Source organism: Patella vulgata, chromosome 3, assembly GCF_932274485.2.
Source record: "Patella vulgata chromosome 3, xgPatVulg1.2, whole genome shotgun sequence".
Taxonomy (NCBI): Eukaryota; Metazoa; Mollusca; class Gastropoda; family Patellidae; genus Patella; species Patella vulgata.
In genome coordinates this window covers 88,976,406-88,996,845 of record NC_065881.2, presented here as the reverse complement: position 1 = coordinate 88,996,845, position 20,440 = coordinate 88,976,406, and the positions used below count along the sequence as shown (strand labels likewise).

Sequence of the window (20,440 nt, the reverse complement as noted above, 5' to 3'; positions counted from 1 at the left end):
AAGATTATTCAAATTACATGTCATGAATAGGATGAAAGAGTACTTGCATATTCATGTAATCCGTTAATATTTTTATATATCTGAATATAAATTGAAAACAATAAATCGGATGTAATATATCTGCTTTTATTATTTTGTCAACAATATTTATTCCATTTTGATGTTTTATAGGCCATATTTACACTTTTATGTTAAAATGAATTAAAAGACCCCAAGTGGTATATTGGACTATTGGGTAGATATGAAACAAATATATCTGATTTTATTATTCTCTGTCATCAATATTTGCAGGTTTTAAATAAATATTTATTTATATGGTAATTTAAACCAGATAGAAAATCGATTTGTGTTCGCGGCATATTCTTACTGTTTGTTGGAATAATATTTTAATTTTCCTCAGACAAATGAAATGGGGTTTAACGTCCTGCTGTTCTGCTCCTAACCTGGGCTAATGAAGACGGGAATACGCCACACAGTGTGCTATGAAGGGAAATTTTGCCCGGACAGCGGCACTATGGCCTACTCTTATATCGAATTCCAACTTTTAAGTGCACGCTAAAGTGAATACGAGAGCTCTGTTTTTCGTCTCATCCAAACATCTAGACATTGTCCCTTTCCTGGCCATCTGTTCTGCATCACTGTCAAGAAGGAACCACGCCTGAAAATCCCAATGAACTTTCTCGGCCAACACAGAGGTCGAACACGGGACCTCTAGGTTAGCGAGCCAATATCATTCTCACTGAGCCAATGTGGCTCCCAATTATATTCAGACAAAAAACAGTTCTGGTTAAGGCCTTGTTTACAAACTAAATCGGTGGACACAATAGCCGAATCAATCGGCGCCAAATTGCAGCCGAATTCATTCGGTGGAATGAGTGGACACACTAGTTAAATTCTCCACTATTTTAAACATACATTATGTAAGAGCTAAATCTGCCAATTGCAGACCTTTCTTTAGGTCGGAAATGTTATCTAAGTTATTAATTAGACCTTAATTTACTTATCCAGACCATAATCAACTCTAGATGGCATCGCTAGCCTGCGATCTTTAGTGCATTATGAGCCGATTTACTGCATAACTTTCCTTCACGATTTAACGATTAAATAGATAATTGAGACTATGCTGTTTATCGAACTAATTTTAGTAATGATGATCGAGGCTAGGCCCAAAATTCAATCTTAAATACTCGGTTCAGAGTGGATCAAATTGAATGAAATTTTCAGCAAATTTCTTTTACATTATCTTCTTTTTCACTTTATCTAATCTCCCATATGGTATCTTTAATCAAAATGTTCAAGCAAATTCACAATTTTTCATACATGAGGAACAATATCCTTGGAGGGGTCGGTGATAGGCACAAAAACCCAATATGGTCAGACAGAGTCCACATGGACTTTTATTCCATATTTATAACTTTGGGCTGTGTCAATGGGGAAATTTATATAGGAGCGAGAGAGAAAAGGGGTTTAAGGTCTACTTGACACAAACTAGGTCATTTCGGGACTAACATATGGTTCAATTTTATTTCAATAATTCCATTGTGTGGCAGGGTCTTTAGCAGTGGGAGAAAACCAGAGGACCCGGAGAAAACACACGAGGTTGTACAGGCCATAGGCGTACGGGGAAATGTTTGACTGGGGGGGGCGGTGGTGGTACAGGCGACAATACTCCTTGTCAGGTACAACCAGGAAATCAAAACCAGGCCAGTTGACTGAATGACAGATCTTATGATACAACCTGTACGCTCATTTGGGGGAACAAAACCCTTAAACACATGATGCAAAGGGATTCATGGCATCTCCCTTGATAAAAACATTTGGTAAATTGCTGATATTTTATTAAAAGTTTCAAGTATTTACGTTTAATATATAAATCATTCTTAAAATAACATTCAAAAGGACGAATTGACAAAATCCACAAAAAAAGGAGGGGGAAATAAACCCCAGCCCCTAAAAAAAAAAACATCCTGACCAATAGAGCCCCCCCCTCATCAAAACAATGCGTCACTATCTGATCTTAAGTATTTAACTCGCTTGTGACTGTATTATCAAATCATGCTATCAAACAACAAGCTAACACTTAAATCGCTTGTGACTGTATTATCAAATCATGCTATAAAACAACAAGCTAACACTTAACTCGCTTGTGACTGTATTATCAAATCATGCTATAAAACAACAAGCTAACACTTAACTGCTTGTGACTGTATTATCAAATCATGCTATAAAACAACAAGCTAACACTTAACTCGCTTGTGACTGTATTATAAAACAAAAACCTAGCACGGAACAAAACTACAAGTTGTACAATATTTCATTTAGACAATCACAAATGTAATAATTATATATTCTACGTTTTTTATTTATAATAACATACATGTATTCATACTTATACAAACTCAGATGGACAAGACGTCTCAAAACATCTAGAGATTGAAATGGGATTTAACGTCCACTTTACACAAACTAGGTCATTTCAAGACTAACATATGGTTCAATTTTATTCCAATAATTCTCTAGTGCATTTGGGTCTTTAGCAGTGGGAGTAAACTGGAGCACCCAGAGATAACCCACGAGGTTGGATAAGCAACCCTACTCCTTGTCACGTACAAGCTCGGAAACAAAATCATGTCTCTTGACTCAATGACAGACCATAGACCATTCGGTCACCCAACCCTGTCTTAAAATGTACCAAAATGACCTAGTATTAAGTGAACTTTAAACCCCATTTATCTCTGTTTATAATGATGACCATGAGATATACACATACATGTAGCTATATCAAATCAACGATAAGTTCATTTACCATAAAACACAATAATTAGAATTGATTTAAATCTATATAATTATGACAATGATATCCACCATTTATTTAATGTAAATTAATTATATATATTAATACTTGTCTTATATCTTTAAGTACAGTTGTAATATATTATATATTAGACAAAGCGGACAAGAAGCTGGAAACCCTACAACTACAATCTTTGATTAAAAACAGAGAGAGAGAGAGAGAGAGAGATAGAGAGAGAGATAGAAAGGGTTTAATGTCCACTCAACACAAACCAGGTCATTTCGGGACTAACATATGGTTTTTAATTTTATTTCAATAATTTGCTTGCGCGTAGGGGTCTTTAGCAGTGTTAGGAAACCGGAGGAGCCGCAGAAAACCCACGAGGATGGAGATTAAGAGCAGACCTGTATACACAACATAGTTTTATGGATAACAATCACTATTTTATATTCCACGATGTTTCTACAAGATTTCACTGGTCACTACCAGGACAGAGAGAGAATGGGGTTTAACATCCACTCAACATAAACTAGGTTATTTTGGGACTAACATATGGTTTGATAATATTTCAGTGGGAGAAAACTAGTGAGACAGGAGAAAAGAGAGAGAGAGAAATGGGGTTTAACGTCCACTCGACACAAACTAGGTCATTTCGGGACTAACATATGGTTTAATTTTATTTACATAATTCGCTTGCGCGTAGGGGTCTTTAGCAGTGGGAGGAAACCGGAGGACCCGGAGAAAACCCACGAGGTTGGACAGGCGACCCTACTCCTTGCCACGTACAACCGGGGATTCGAAACCACGCCAGTCGACTCAATGACAGACTTTATGATACAGCGCGCGCACGCTAACCATTCAGCCATCCAACCCCCCCAGGAGAAAAGAGAGGAGGTGTTATCAATCATATACATGTATAATAATATAGTCATTGCTATCATATAACTGTGTTGTTATACATGTATGATGTTCAAGAAGTAGAACTCCATGTGTCTAACCAATGACTGTAAGTTAAAATTACCATGTAGGTACTAGACTTATTACCATGTAGGTACTAGACTTATTACCATGTAGGTACTAGACTTATTACCATGTAGGTACTAGACTTATTACCATGTAGGTACTAGACTTGAGAATCATCGAAAACTATTGGGTTCCTACTGTCTTGTAGTTTAAAATGATCTGTCTAGATTAGATAATGAGTGTTGGGTTTCCAATTGTTTGCTTTCCATTGAGTGATGTTGGTTAATTATTTAGTCTGTTAATTACTCCCTTGAGTGATGTTGGGTAATTATTTAGTCTGTTAATTACTCCCTTGAGTGATGTTGGGTAATTATTTAGTCTGTTAATTACACCCTTGAGTGATGTTGGGTAATTATTTAGTCTGTTAATTACTCAAAACCTTTCTTTATAAGTAAAGAGACAAACTATTTTGTAGTTAATGATGAGTAAATTAAACTATGGAGAACTGGTAGTACAACAGATAGAAATAAATATTTGTAACAATATTGTCAACCTGCGAACATTAGGCGGTATTATTGTCAATTGGTGAACATTAGGTGTATTGCTGTCAATCTGTGAAAATGGGGCATATTACTGTCAATCTGTGAACATTGGGTGTATTGCTGTCAATCTGTGAAAATGGGGCATATTACTGTCAATCTGTGAACATTGGGTGTATTGATGTCAATCTGTGAAAATGGGGCATATTACTGTCAATCTGTGAACATTGGGCATATTATGGTCAATCTGTGAACATTGGGCGGTATTATGGTCAATCTGTGAAAACAGGATTTTTTATTGTCATTCTGTGTAAATGGGGTAACAATATCTACATTCATCTAATCTAAAAAAAAAACACCTGCAAATGATAGTGTCAGTCAATTCTAATGGTGCCTATTATTTTGTCAAGAAGATATCTGTATTTTTGCTTTTAAATAAATATTTGAAATACATGACCATCACAAAGTTAAAAGACCAACATTGATTGCTATTAATATCAAAAGTACATAAAAAGTAATACAACACAAAGTAGAGGTCAAAAGATATCTGATTAAAATACACATCTATATTTCATTTCGTTTTTTTATACTTAAGACGGTCTGCACTACATGAAGATCTTACCGGTTGTAGCGATAGGTTGCGCTAGAGTTCATATGAGCAGTTTTTGACCCTATGACGTCAGACATTTGATTAACTAATCAGTATTGATGTTACTAGTGGATTACCCACAGTTCCATGCAAAAAATGTCTAAAGCTTGCCGTAACACACCGTTTCATTGGCTAATCCCTCACATCATTCAGAACACGTCAATGATAACAACTCTTCCAGATCCAAGTGTAGTAAAGACAAGTAAAACGAAAGTTTGAACTATAAAAACGAAACGAAATAGGATCTGTGTTTTAATCAGATTGGGTGAAAAGATAGCAGTTGTCCAATTTAAATTGAGCGTTTGTTTATAACATGATGCAACAATAAACTTGTTGATTATTTAGTTTTAAGATTTGATGCTGAATACGAGGGTTAAGAATTGTTCGTATCCTATCTGGATCCAGCCATCTCGGTCAGTATCGTACGCTTGGAACGACTGCGATAACGTCTGAAACGAAAAACAAATATTCATCAGTACCTTCCAACTGCAATGTGCTAGTGTTGGATTGGACATTAATCCATAAAACATTTATGTTTTATTTTGTGAAGCAATCAATATAATATTTTGCCCAGGAAGCATCCACAGCTTAGTCTTATATCGAATTACAACTACCAGGGGATCTTTCACATGCATGTGAATGTGTTTTTCAGTCTATATGAATGACTATACACCATCCCTTTTGAGATTCATCCGTCCTACATGGTTGACAAGGGAATCCTTGACTGGATATCCGAGGGAGCCTAGCGCCCTACTAATCATGATATGCAATCCCTACCAACACTCCGCCTGGTAATCTTAAGGGCGTTGAGTAGTCTAAAGGGGTGCTCGATTGTCAGTCCGGAACGTCTCGAATTAACAGAATTGCAATCAAGTGATACAGAATTCAGTCCTGTCACAGTTCTGCCAGTCCCGACAGTTGAGGTGGTGTGAGTAGAATCGTGACGTATTTTAAGTAACAAATATGTTTCAGCTGCCATGATTGGTTGAGATATTTTTTATGCAGTCGGCACATGCGTTGTACTCAGAAATTCTCCTTTTCACTCGATTGACACTATTTTCGGAATGGAGATAATTTAATTCCGGAACGTTCAATCAAGTATCCCCTAAGATACACACTTAGGAGATAAACACCGACTGTTTAGAATTTAGAGGACTGTTATTGTCCATTTGATACCGCTTAAATCATTAGAGGCCGAGATCGCGTAGCGACCAGGAAATTTAAAGAACTGTTATACTCATTCGACGTCACTTTTCGATCAGAATACAAGAAATTTCCATTTTGGACTACAAGAACTTTTCAACAGCAATCTTATTAGAAATTTGCAAACTTGTTCCATGTGTAAAATAACCCAGAGGACACATAACAGTCCAACCGTTTGTTGTGTAATAATGGAGGTACAAGCGAAAAGAAAAAACTATCTATAGCAAACGAGAAGGTTTCCCCGACCTAGAATAAATTCAATACATGTACGTCATCCGCTGTAAACAATCATAGCCGCTCCAGCAGTAGTTTCATACTGGATCATTCACGTCTATCTAGATATGATGTTAGAAGGAATTCCTTCTAAGACGCGATTATACAGGTCTACCATCTATCGCTATTGGAACATGGCTGAATTTCATTTTTTGATGGTCGACGACAGCTATTTTTGAATGTATAAAATGATTTTTACAGCGGCCCAGTAGTGCACTGAATTTGATATTTACTTTTTACGTTCGAATTGTTGTATTTCAAAACTTGTTGTGGACGTATTCAAAGAATTAACCCAAAATCACAAAATCCCATTTTCAAGGTAAATAATGAAGAACGATTTTAGAATACTTTGAGTTGATATTTTCCAACGTTTTTGGTATCGAAATCTAGCTTATAACCTCTACTTTCCACCTAATGGTGTGATTATCGATATTTCGTTTTAGCATGTACTAATAGAATTTCCAAGAAAACTTATCATTTTTTTTTGTGTTTCCATGGATACCAGACAAACCACAGCCTATAGTAAAAAATTGACTAGTGACTTTTTTTGACTTGCTATTAGCATTGTTCATACCAAATTCAAAGAAAATCCATGCAGTCATGACTGAGAAAATTTGACTTTTATTGTCATCGGCACCCTTTATTATCATGCTTTTGGGCCACATTTGGAACGTAGTTGGTAAATAAAATTGGTATTTTTTGGGTGATTAATATGTAGTTTACCACCTAAAATAACAAAAAATGTCATATCTTATCTACAAAAATTACAGTGCTAGCTTTAAAATGTGCATTTTAGACTGCTCAACGCCCTTATTATACATAATTCCTACCACTCTCTCTAACCAGCTAATCACGACATACAATCCCTACCCCTCTCTGTGTGATAATTGATGAAACCTAACTAACCTGTAAAACAATACAACATTGAATAAAATCATCAAAAGCTACTGTTCCCCGTCCTAATCGATCAAATTTCTTCACCAATATATCGTAAAAACGATCGGATAATCTGTAACCTGCAATATATAATACATAACTTATATTAAAGCTACCTTAAACAGAAAAGAAATGAAATGAAATGGGGTATAACGTCCTACTGTTCTGCTCCAAACTGCGCTAATGAAGACGGGCATACTGCATACAGTGTGTTATGAGGGAAATTTTGCCTGGACAGCGGCACTACAGCCAACTGTCAAGGGATCTTTTATGTGCACGCCAATGTGTACACAGGACCTCAGTTTATTGTCCCATCCAAACGACTAGACAGCTGTCCTTGTCAGGCCCTCCGTCCTGCGTCGCTGACAAGGGGAAACCACGCCGGAAATTCTGGATGAACTTTCTCAGCCAATGCAGGGATCGAACACCCGACCTCCAGGCTAGCGAGCCAGCGTCTTAACCACCTAGTCACTGTGTCTCCTACCTTAAACAGAATAGAAATGAAATGGGGTTCAACATCCTACTGTTCTGCTCCGAACTGGGCTAATGAAGACGGGCATACGCCATACAGTGTGCTATGAGGGAAATTTTGCCTGGACAGCGGCACTACGGCCTACTCTTATATCGAATTTCAACTGTCAAGGGATCTTTTACGTGCATGCCAATGTGTACACATGACCCTGGTTTATCGTCCCATCCAAACGACTAGACAGCTGTCCTTGTCAGGCCCTCCGTTCTGCATCTCTGACAAGGGGAAACCCTGCCGGAAAATCTGGATGAACTTTCTCGGCCAATGCAGGGATCGAACACCCGACCTCCAGGCTAGCGAGACAGCATCTTACCCACGTGATCCCTACCTTAAACATATGTAGTAACGTTGCTTCATATGTAACAACGTTGCTTCATATATAACAACATATAATGAAGTAATAAAATGATCACTGGGAAAGGAAAACATTTTAGGAGTCATTTTCTTCAAAATTTTGTAATTTAGAGTGGCTTAGTGTTTGCTTCCACCTATGGTAACATTGTAGACAAAACAAAACAAAGTCCATGAAATAAATCTACATGTATAGCCCAGTGGGTAGAAAATGGGTTAGATCTAATTATTAAGGCCCATGAGATGTAAACAGTGCTAGCGCTAACCCTAATCTCATTAAAACACAGATCTATATTTCGTTTCGTTATTCTTATACTTTCGATGGCCTACACTACATGAAGATCTGACCGGTTGTAGCGATAGGTCGCGTCAGAGGTCATACGAGCTGCTTTTGGCCCTATGACGTCAGACTAATCAATCAGCATTACCCACAGTTCCGTGCAAAACAAACCTAAAGCTCGCCGTAACAGACCGTTTCATTGGTTAATAGCTCACATCATTCAGAACACGATAATGATAACAACTCTTCCAGATCCTAGTGTAGTAAAGACAAGTAAAACAAAATTTTGAACTATAATAAAAACGAAACGAAATATGATCTGTGTTTTAATAAGATTGGCGGTAAACCCTAATATAACATATAACCCACAATCCTGAGAAACAATCATTATTTATATCTGACTATAGAATATAGATAATGTAGTGTTGGATTGGTTGTCAGCAGTAAATAAAGGAGGGGAGACAATCCAACATTTCCACCTTTCTGTTAGCTACTTGAACATGTCAATTAGACCAGAGGTTCAGTGGGGGGGGGGGGGGGCCATCAAATGGGCACAAAACTTTCAGTCCAATGACCTCATTTGACTTTTGACCCCGAATATCTCGAAAATGCCCCAACGGCGGACTGATTACTACTCGGCATCGTGTTCTATACAAAATTTTACTGTAGAAAAGTTGGGTCTGGTTTTGTCACCATTTGCTCCACTCCGAACCGGGATATAAGCGATTGAATTTTTGGTCTCGCCTCAATCATCATTAATAAAGTTGGTACAATAAAAAACAAAGTCTCGATTATCTATTGACGTTAAATCATCCATCAAAAAATGTATTGAAATCCAGTACATATCGTAGGCTAGCGATCATATCGAGGGTTGATTATGGTCTGGATAAGTTAATTTTAATAAATGTCTAATTAATAATTTAGAAAACATTTCAGATCTAAAGAAAGACCTGGAATAGGAAGATTTAGCTCTAGCATAATGTATGTATAATATTTTCTAAAAATAATTAAATCAACATATATCACTCACCAAAACTTGTCAAAGCAGTTTTTAATTCATTTTTATCAATCGAACCAGAGTTATCTCTATCGTAACCACGGAAACAACCCTGCCAATCAGTAACATATTTCCATAGTGATGAAAATTCCTGGAAATTGATAGTGCCTGAATTATCTCGATCAAACATACCTAAAATAGAAAATGAACGGGATGAGGGTGGAAACGAAATGAAACGTCCTACAGGGGATAAGAATCGGCAAATAATAACACAGCGCTTCGGTCCCGCAACCTTACAGACTCTACACAAATTTGGACTCAGCCTGACGACATTTTGACTCTACGGTACTTAATGATTGTTCGTACTTGATAATAACAAGGTTTTGGACAATAATAAATCATAAAAAGTACATTGTTTTGAAATTTGTGTATATTTAGTAAAACTTTGTTGAGATTGACAGTACATAAGAAACCGAGCCCCGAGTTCACAAAGCATTCTCAAGACTTAAGTTGAGAATTTACTCAACTTTCAGTCACTGTTTATTACAAATAATTTTGATCCAGAAACACAAAACTTTGCACATAGTTTCTTATTGATGTATTTGATACATTCAAACAACCAAAAAGGGATATATTTTAGTTAAAATAAGGTGAACAATTTTGAGTGAATTCTTTGTGAATGCTTTGTGAACTCCAGGTCTGATCTCAGTTATCTGTACCTTGTCAACAAATTTAACTCAATTTACTAATCATCAGTCGGCTATCTTAACAAATTTAACTCAAAAACCTAACAAGTCCAACTCAAACTTAAAATTAACAAATCTAACTCAAACTTAACAAATTAAAAATAAACAAATCTAACTCAAACTTAACAAATTGACCCCTAACTTATTTACCCTAACTTAACACAGCTAACATAATAAACTTAACTCAACTTACCAATCATAAGTCTCACTGTTTCAGGATTAAATGGAGTCCATGTTCCTGTAATGCATATATTATACATCTTTTATTTAAAAATCTTTTGAAGATTCAAATTTTAAACTATACATGAACATGTGTTTATATAGTACAACCAGATTCTATTCATCATGATTGATATTTACATGTATCTATTCATCATGATGACTGATATTCACATGTATCTTATCATCATGATTGATATTCACATGTATCTTCTCATCATGATGAATGATATTCACATGTATCTTCTCATCATCATGATTGATATTCACATGTATCTTCTCATCATCATGATTGATATTTACATGTATCTATTCATCATGATGATTGATATTTACATGTATCTATTCATCATGATGATTGATATTCACATGTATCTTCTCATCATGATGAATTATATTCACATGTATCTACTCATCATCATGATTGATATTCACATGTATCTTCTCATCATCATGATTGATATTCACATGTATCTATTCATGATGTTAGATATTCACATGTATCTATTCATGATGTTAGATATTCACATGTATCTATTCATGATGTTAGATATTCACATGTATCTACTCATCATGATGATTAATATTCACATGAACATATATCTACTCATTATATCCACATCTATCTGTTTATCATGATGATTGATATCCACATGTATCTACTCATCATGATGATTGATATTCACATGTATCTACTCATCATGATTGATATCCACATGTATCTACAGTAAAAATACAAAGCACTGAAACATTTTTCGGTCAGTTTTCCACTTTCAATTTCTTTTTATAAATCACATGTACATCTTCATACTAAGATTAGGATAAAACCCATCAATTTGTAACTTAAACTATGTTTTCAATACAATGTTTGAATACCTATAATTTTAATTTAGTGTTTTGGTGTAACAAAAATTAAAATTAAGAGTGCAAAACTCCAGTTAAACAAAATTTGGTTTTATGGCCCCAGACCTGACAGGCTGGGAACTAACTGACCATATGACTATATTTCAGCCTAACACTGACTGATAAATGATAAAAAAACCCACCTTAAATACAATTAGTGTTGTATAATGACTATAATGTAATAATTTTCTCTCTCTATATATATATATAAACTTATTAGTAATTATGCGGGGTTGGGAGGTCGATTGGTTTAATGAGTGAACGTTAGTGACCTGGTTCCTGCTTGTGCATGAGTAGGATTGCCTGTCCTACCTCATTGGTTTTCTCCCGGTCTTCTGGTTTCCTCCCACTGTTAAAGACCCCTACAAGCAAGTGAATTATTGAAATAAAATTGAACCATATGTTAGTACCGAAATGTAGTACATGTATGTTAAAGCCCATTCTCTCTCTCTCTCTCTGTTATTAATTATCATTAATTACATGTAATTTATAAGCTGTAATAGAATTAATAACCTACTTTCAGATCAAGGATAACATTGTGGTAAAAATTCCCTCTAATTATTTTTGACATTTATATTACCCGTAACCTTGCCTAGGCTGGCTACAAAAACTGATAAACTCACCACTGGTATCAATAATGGGTTGTAAATGAGAGAGAGAGAGAGAGAGAAAGAGAGAGAGAGAGAGAGAGAGAGAGAGTTTAACCTCCACTTGACACAAACTAGGTTATTTTGGGACTAACATATGGTTCAATTTTATTTCAATAATTCACTTGCACATACATGTAGGGAGAGAGAGAAATGGGGTTTAACGTCCACTCGACACAAACTAGGTCATTTCGGGACTAACACTTAGTTCAATTTTATTTCTATAATTCGCTTGCGCGTAGGGGTCTTTAGCAGTGGGAGGAAACCAGAGGACCCGGAGAAAACCCATGAGGTTGGACAGGCGACCCTACTCCTTGTCACGTACAACCGGGGATTCAAAACCACGCCAGTTGACTCAATGACAGACTTAATGATACAGCGCGCACGTGCTAACCGCTAAGCCATCCACCACCCCCATACATGTCGGGGTTTTTAGCAGTGGGAGGAAACTGGAGGACCCGTAGAAAACCCACGGGGTTGGATAGGAAATGATTTTACATCAGTTATTTTGAGACATAAATTGAGCTCAGGACTGTAAAGAATTTTTATAGGAAGACCATACTGGTAATACTCATACAGATATTGTATATTATAAAGCTAATCATAGGAAAATTGATTTAGAAATAATCCTATAATCTTCATGTATCAGTACCAGGATGAAAATCAAGTATGCTAAGCATACTACAATATTTTTTTGTCTAGAATGTTTTCTATGGAGAGAGAGAGAGAGAGAAATGGGGTTTAACAGCCACTCGACACAAACTAGGTCATTTCGGGACTAAGATATGTTTTAATCTTATTTCAATAATTCGCTTGCGCATAGGGGTCTTTAGCAGTGGGAGGAAACTGGAGGACCCGGAGAAAACCCACGAGGTTGGACAGGCAACCCTACTCCTTGTCACGTACAAGCAGGGATTCAAAACCACGCCAGTCGACTCAATGACAGACTTTATGATACAGTGTGCGCACGCTAACCATTCAGCCATCCACCCACCCCTGATTTCTATGGACAGGGATTATCTTATTTTAGTTTCATGATTACAATTCGTTTTTGTTTTTTTAAAATAACAAATGGTAAACATGACCCAAATAAATTATCAATAATCGCACAGTTTCAAAATGAAAAAATGGAATGGGGTTTAACGTCGTTTTGCTCCGAACTGGGCTAATATATAATGAGGACAGGCATACGCCATACAGTGTGCTATGACGACAATTGTGCCCAGACAGCAGCACTAGGGACTACTCTTATATCGCATTCCAACTGTCAATTGATCTTTTACATGCACGCCATCCAAACGACTAGACAGCTGTCCTTGTCGGGCCCTCCATCCTGCATCACTGACAAGGGGGAACTACGCCAGAAAATCTGGATGAACTTTCTGGGCCAATGAATCGCATTGTTTCAAAAAAGCAAGTAAATTATTAAGTGACAGGACACAGAACATAAATAATAATTGGATAGTTTCACAAGTAAATCATATCACCTCTGAAAACTATCAACAAGAATTATGTAGTTTATAGAATAATTAATGTCATTGATAAAAGTATACTGTATTATACTAACGAACATGTCACCTAATCATTATATTAAATAGGTGCTGCTGTGTCGTAACATCATGCTGCAGCTGTGCTGTACATTATGCTATTGTGTTGCAGCTGTGCTGTATAGACCAGAGGCTCAGCGCGCGGGGGGGGGGGTCCATGAAATGGGCACAAAACCAGACCCAACTTTTCTAGGGTATAATTTTGCGTAGAATACAACGCTGACATTTATTACTTTAAATCTTCCTGGTGCTAAAACGGAAAATGTGACCTTTTGACCTCTGGGGTCACAAAGAACAAAGGTGAATTTAGCAAGTTTACATTTTTATTGAAAGTGTGATTACTTTCGATCATTTTCAGCTTATTTTCATGATACAAGAATGACCGCGCGTTCACTTTCAGTGCAAATGAACCATTTGACCTTTGACCCTGAATATCTCGAAAACGCACTAACCGCAGACTGATTACCACTCGGCATCGTATTCTACGCAAAATTTCACTCGAGAAAAGTTGGGTCTGGTTTTGTGCCCATTTGATGGACCCCCCCCCCCCCCGCTGAGTCTCCAGACTAGTAACATAATGCTATGTGTATTGTGCTGCTTTGTTATGACATACCTGTACATGTACAATGTCTATCATATTGCTGTGTAACATACATGTACATGAACAGGTCTGTGTGAGACACTAGAATTAATAGATGTTTGACAACTACACTTCAAATTGTAGGTCTATCGCTCAAATAATATCAACATAATATGAGTTGAGGGTCAGCCTCGCAAAACATAATTCAACATTCTTTTTTTAAAAACGTGTACGATGATAACACCACATGTATTTGAGAGACGGACCTACAATTGGAGTGAAGTTTTCAACCATTCTATGATATACATGTAGATATAATATACTTTTTGAATTATTCCACATTAAATAGTGTACTTGTTTATTCTGGGCAATACCGGGTGAACATAACCTTGTTTATTCTGTGTCACCCGGGTAAACATGACCTTGTTTATTCTGGTCCACCCGGTTGAACATAACCTTGTTTATTCTGGGTCACCCAGGTGAACATGACCTTGTTTATTCCGCGTCACCCGGGTGAACATGATCTTGTTTATTCTGGGCCACCTGATTGAACATGACCTTGTTTATTCTGGGTCACCCGGGTGAACATAATCTTGTTTATTCTGGGTAACCCTGGTAACCATGACCTTGTTTATTCTGGGCCACCCGGGTGAACATGATGTTTATTCTGGGTCACCCGGATGAACAAGACCTTGTTTCTTTCTGGGCCACCCAACATGTTCCATTACTGACTGCCAAAGAGAGAAGAAGATCTTACCATTGGACAAAGCTTGTCCAAGTTCTACAGCTGATATCGAACCACTTCTATCTTTATCAATCCTGATGTTGAAACAAACAAACAAACAAATAATCACATGCTTTTATAAATAAATTATCTCCCCTTGGATACAAAACTATCTCGGTACTCAATACTATGTTTTACTCATAAAATTATAAAAACAAATAATTTACTCAATCTGAAATCAAGTACATGTAATTGATATGCTCTGATCACAGCATGGGGCAAAAATAAGAATTTTGTTTCACATAACAAATTCTGATTGAATCGAAATGAAATTAAATGGGGTTTAACGTCCTACTGTTCTGCTCCGACTGGGCTAATGAAGATGGTTGATTGGATCGAAATGTCCATGTGCATAATTTAAATTGGAGCAAATTTTAAATTATCCATTAAAGAGAGAGAGAGAGAGACAAACTAGGTCATTTTGGGACTAACATATGGTTTAATTTTATTTCAATAATTCGCTTGCGTGTAGGGGTCTTTAGCAGTGGGAGGAAACCGGAGGACCTGGAGAAAAGCCACGAGGCTGGACAGGCGACCCTACTCCTTGCCACGTACAACCGGGGATTCGAAACCACGCCAGTTGACTCAATGACAGGCCTTATGATACAGCACGCACATGCTAAACATTCGGCCATCCAACCCCCCTATCCATTAAAGCTGTACATGTGTAGCTAGTGTTTAAAACTCACTGAGGATTATTACACACATGTACAGGTTTCATTGTTGGGGGTGGGGGTCACAGTGGCTAAGTGGGTAAGACGCTGGCTCACTAGCCTGGAGGTCGGGTGTTCGATCCCTGCACTGGCTGAGAAAGTTCATCCAGATTTTCCGTCGCGGTTCCTAGTTGTCAGTGATGCAGGATGGAGGGCCTGAAAAGGACAGCTGTCTAGTCGTTCGGATGGGACGGAAAACAAAGGTCCCATGTACACATTGGCTTGCATGTAAAAGATCCCTCGACAGTTGGAATTGAATATAAGAGCAGGCCGTAGTGACGATGTCTGGGCAAAAATTTCCCTCATAACACACTGTATGGCGTATTCCTGTCTTCATAAGTTCATTAGCCCAGTTCGGAGCAGAACAGTAGGATGTTAAACCCCTTTTCATTTCATTTCATTGTTGGGCTGTATTAAATTGACGCTGCCTTTTCCAATAAAATACCAGACCCATTATAGCTTTATACATGTAAAAGTACATATATATATGACTTCGAACTGAAACGGTTCAAGACTTTTTCATATTAAACTTATCGAATAAAACTTCTCACAAAGTACAGAAATAGTTTTGTAGTCTTGGAGATTTGTGAATAAATAATTTTGTTGGATTGTGATTCATCTTCGGTTAGATATCCTTTCTTCCCATCCCCAATAATCTGAAAGTTTTTATTTTAATTATGGAATCTTTTTCATTTACATGAAAAATGGAATTGCTAACAAGCCTGGAAATAAGGCACCTGTCACTGACAATGTCAGGCACAGATTCAGACTTTGTCAGGCACTAAACCTCTGGTGTCTGTCATTTTGTCCAGCACTGATTTGTCTTTTTTATTGATATTATTAATACAGGTTCAGCACTAACTTGAAAATGTCAGGTACTATTTCATTGGTCTGTGACATTTTGTCAGGTACATATACATGTAAAACCGTTATTTCTAGGACTGTAAATGTACCTTGATACATGTGTAACCATCAACATGAATTGCCAATCCAACAAGATTATTATTCAGGGTGTGAAACTAAGGGGAAGTAGGTTGGAGTCAGGTGACATCTTACCGTTAGACAATGCCTCGCCTAATTCTTTTGCCGATATCTGGCCACTTCTGTCTTTGTCAACTCTAGAAATAAATACATGATTAGCTTACATGTCTTACGATGACAAGAGTAGCGGCCAGGACAACAACGAGGGCTGTCGGCAATAAATAACTTTTCGTGTGACTCTGATAACTTTTTCACTTCATCATAAACTCTCCCCCCTCCTCCCCCCACGACCTACCCCGGACTTTCTCCTTTGGATGAGATTCACCTTGGGCGCTTCCCTACATTGTACAACGACACTTTGTCTTACCCAAACAAAACTTGATCAAGCCTATTTTTATGACTTCCTCTCGCAAGTTTCTTAGGAACACTGGTCTACAATATCACCCTCGGTGGAAGTGGACGTAAAACTCCAGGAACCAACGAACCATAAACTTGTACTTGCAATTCTTAAAGGACAATATTGGTGCCAGTCATTATCACATATGTGATAGAGCTGGTTAAACACATTCCAAATATAATTTCAACACAGAGATCATTGCTACGATAGCTGAGTAATACAGGTTTCCTGAGTCGGAAGTGACAAACGCCAAGGGAAAACACGAGTCATCTCTCTATATAACTCATTAACTGACTGATGTGATGAGTGATAACAGATATACGGCCGAATTTCTGCTCACAAATAATTCCTTCGAAGACCAAAAGTTGATATAAGGGACTGTAAGAGGATACCTGACAATTCAATTATCAATAAAGTAATTGAATGTCATTAGATAAGAGAACACAAGAAAATTAGAAATCAGAACCTAATCCAATAAATATCGCAGGCTAGCATTGACATCAAGAGTTGATTATGGTCTGGATAAGTTAATTAATGTCTAATTAATAATTTAGATAACATTTCAGGCCTAAAAAAAAACCTGAAATAGGCAGATTTATCTCTTGTATAATATAGAGCGAAGCTCTACAGCATCGCGCGTAGCGCGGTGCTTGAGCAAAGCTCTTTTCCGGTAACACAGGAGCGTAACTGAAATTGTCACCCACAGATTGTTGAATAAAAAAAAATTCAGACCGGAACCGGATACACTGGGCAAAACAGGTAATGCGCATGTCAACTTACCAAATCTCGCCCAAGCGAGATTACGCGCCTCATAGAATTATTTCTATGACGCGTCTAATCAATGACGTCACATATTTTTGACGTCAATGAAAATAATTCTCACACTTTTTTGTTCTTTTTTAAAAAACAAAATTAATGTATACAATTTAGATCTAAATGAAAATCAATTTGGAAAAACTAAATTATTTAACATTTTTTGTATCACTTGTTGAGAAAATTAATTATGAAGGTTTTATATTTGACAATAATCAGCTTCGCTCTACTCAGGCAATGACTGTTAGATATTATATGTTTAATCAGATTGAGAATGGTCTACACTTGTTATGATACTGCAGTTGGTACCGTACTGTATAAATAATGTCAAATTACGAAGCTAGATACTGTTGGATTCTGTCTCGATCACTGCATTGATTATTGATAAGCAACTGAATTTGAAAGAAATTGAATTTGAATTGGAAACGTACGGGTACGGCGCTACACGTAGTGTTATTTTACGTACCTTTGAAATATTCCCATTAAAAAATTTGGATCTGTACCGCCTTGGGCAGGTGCCCGTTGTTGATACTGCTGTCCGTAATTGTACGACATTTTGTGGAAATGTTGAAACTGTTCTAAATACTTTCGTCACTAAATTTGCAGAAATTGCTCAATATAATTATTACAAAATAAGTCAACAACTCAGCATTATGAACTTCCGGTTCAAACAGGTTTAAGCTCCGGAGCATAAAAATCTTTAAAATCTCAAGATAGAATCTGAAAATTCTCAGAACATTATCATTGGTTTTGAATTTTTACAAAATAATTTCAAAATTTCGTTTTATTAACTGAAAGCATTAGAATGATTTTTTTTTCTTGCGATCGGTTTTTTATATTTTACGGATTGGTGTTGGAATCAGAGTGGTAGTAAAAATAAGACGGATAGACTACAGAATATTAATCGTATTTTTAATAGGTGGGCGTGTCGAATAGTTTCGTTTTGATTTTTTTTTTTTTTTTTGTCAGATCATTTGTGACTGATCACATCATAAACGAGGTCCACACAATAACTGACTGTATTATGGTTGGCATAAAAATTGAAAAAACTTATATTAAATCACATACATATTTATAGTATTTTGTTCTGTTTGTTCCCGTCCCTTGATTCAAAAAGCCACAGAATAATTTTTTTTTAAAGAATGGATCAAATAGAATACGAGATAGCTAGGACATCTAAACGTTGTCTCCTCTGAGCACAGATACTTTTTTTTAAAATATACTATTCAAAAAAAGTAGGGGATACTTGATTTTGGGGGCATAATACTAAAATATGCAAATGACTACGAAAAAAGTCACTATAGAACCTACCGCATGGAATGCAGGTGATGCTTGGGATCATCATGGGGGTCCAACCCAAGATTTGCACGACTCTGACTTTGAATGTTACAGTCATTGTGGCATTGAATTCCAGGGTGGAAACATCAGTTTAATTGTTTTAGTGACCAGAAAACAAATTTTGATATGCGTCGGCTTACCCAAAATGAAAGGTTACGTGCCCTCGGCATGCTACAGATCGGCACAACACAGGCGGTTGTGGTGCGGACGATGAATGTTTCTCAGTCTGTCATAAGCAGGCTATGGTCCAGATACCGTGATACACAATCTGTACAGGACAGACCACGCTCAGGTCGACCAAGGGCGACAACTCAAGCCCAGGAACGATTTATCCGTACCTTGGCCTTGAGAAATCGTGTCATCACAGCAAATCAGATCAGCGCTCGTCTTCAAACAGACACTGTTGTGAGAGTGAGTGGCCAGACGATTCGGAATCGACTGCATAGGGGTCACCTTCGCGCCCGACGTCCTCGCGTGATCCCTTGTTTGAGAGATCATCACATTCAGGCAAGACGTCGTTGGTGTAGGGATCGTCAACACTGGGATAATCGACGCTGGAGCAATGTGATGTTTTCAGATGAGTCAAGGTTCACTGTTGATTTTTTGGACAGACGTAGGAGGGTGTGGCGTCGTCGAAACGAGCGCTTCCAAGACGTTAACGTCATCAGACATGATCGATTTGGGGGTGGTTCTGTTATGGTGTGGGGAGGCATCACTGTTGCTGGAAGAACGGCTTTACATGTTGTTGCAGGGCGTGTTACAGGCCAGTACTACCGGGACAACATCTTGGCAGTCCATGTTGTGTCGTTCGCACGACGTCATGGCCGCCGTTTCATCTTCCAGGATGACAACGCAAGATGTCACAGGGCCAGGATCGTTACAGGTTACCTCCAACAACAGAACATCACCACATTACCTTGGCCAGCACTGAGTCCCGACCTCTCCCCCATCGAGCATGTCTGGGACATGCTTGGACAGAGGTTACGTCAACGTCAACAACGTCCTGCCAATGTCCAAGAACTTGCTGCTGCGTTGCAACAGGAATGGGACAATCTGGACCAAAATGACCTTAGACGTCTCATTAGGAGTATGCCACGTCGGATCAATGCTTGTTTGGCAAACAGAGGAGGATTTACCCGTTACTGACTTGGTTTTGATGCTCTGGTAACTTTGCTGTTTGACCCCGGGTATCATTTTACCCTTATAATGGTCAGTCTGTGCCTTACTTAGTCTAACGATTATTTGGAATAAATCGATG

The 20,440-nt window shown here is 37.5% G+C and overlaps 1 protein-coding gene across 2 annotated transcripts; it reads right to left on the bottom strand.

Moving 5' to 3' along the window:
• Positions 1 to 107: 107 nt before the first annotated feature.
• LOC126814290 (programmed cell death protein 6) lies at positions 108 to 18,527 on the bottom strand. Of its 2 annotated transcripts, none has more exons than XM_050539380.2 (6): positions 18,311 to 18,527; positions 14,914 to 14,975; positions 10,454 to 10,498; positions 9,548 to 9,706; positions 7,328 to 7,437; positions 108 to 5,394 (listed from the first exon to the last, which is right to left on the bottom strand). In XM_050539380.2, exons 1-6 carry the CDS (start codon positions 18,397 to 18,399, stop codon positions 5,293 to 5,295), a joined length of 567 nt encoding a protein of 188 aa, XP_050395337.1. In that variant the 5' UTR covers positions 18,400 to 18,527; the 3' UTR covers positions 108 to 5,292. The 2 variants fall into 2 exon arrangements, with proteins under 2 accessions (XP_050395337.1, XP_050395336.1); XM_050539379.2 differs by lacking the exon at positions 14,914 to 14,975 and adding an exon at positions 16,710 to 16,771 and having other exon boundaries at positions 18,311 to 18,526.
• Between the last annotated feature and the right edge of the window lie 1,913 nt (positions 18,528 to 20,440).

Bases quoted from the DNA above. Each gene is read 5' to 3' on its own strand.
- LOC126814290 (XM_050539380.2), bottom strand. From the start codon at position 18,399: ATGTCGTACAATTACGGACAGCAGTATCAACAACGGGCACCTGCCCAA. The intron at 7,438-9,547 runs GTGAGTGATATA...TATATATTGCAG, and splicing joins AACTGCTTTGACAAGTTTTG to GTTACAGATTATCCGATCGT. The intron at 5,395-7,327 runs GTTAGTTAGGTT...TTTTCGTTTCAG, and splicing joins AATGTTGTATTGTTTTACAG to ACGTTATCGCAGTCGTTCCA.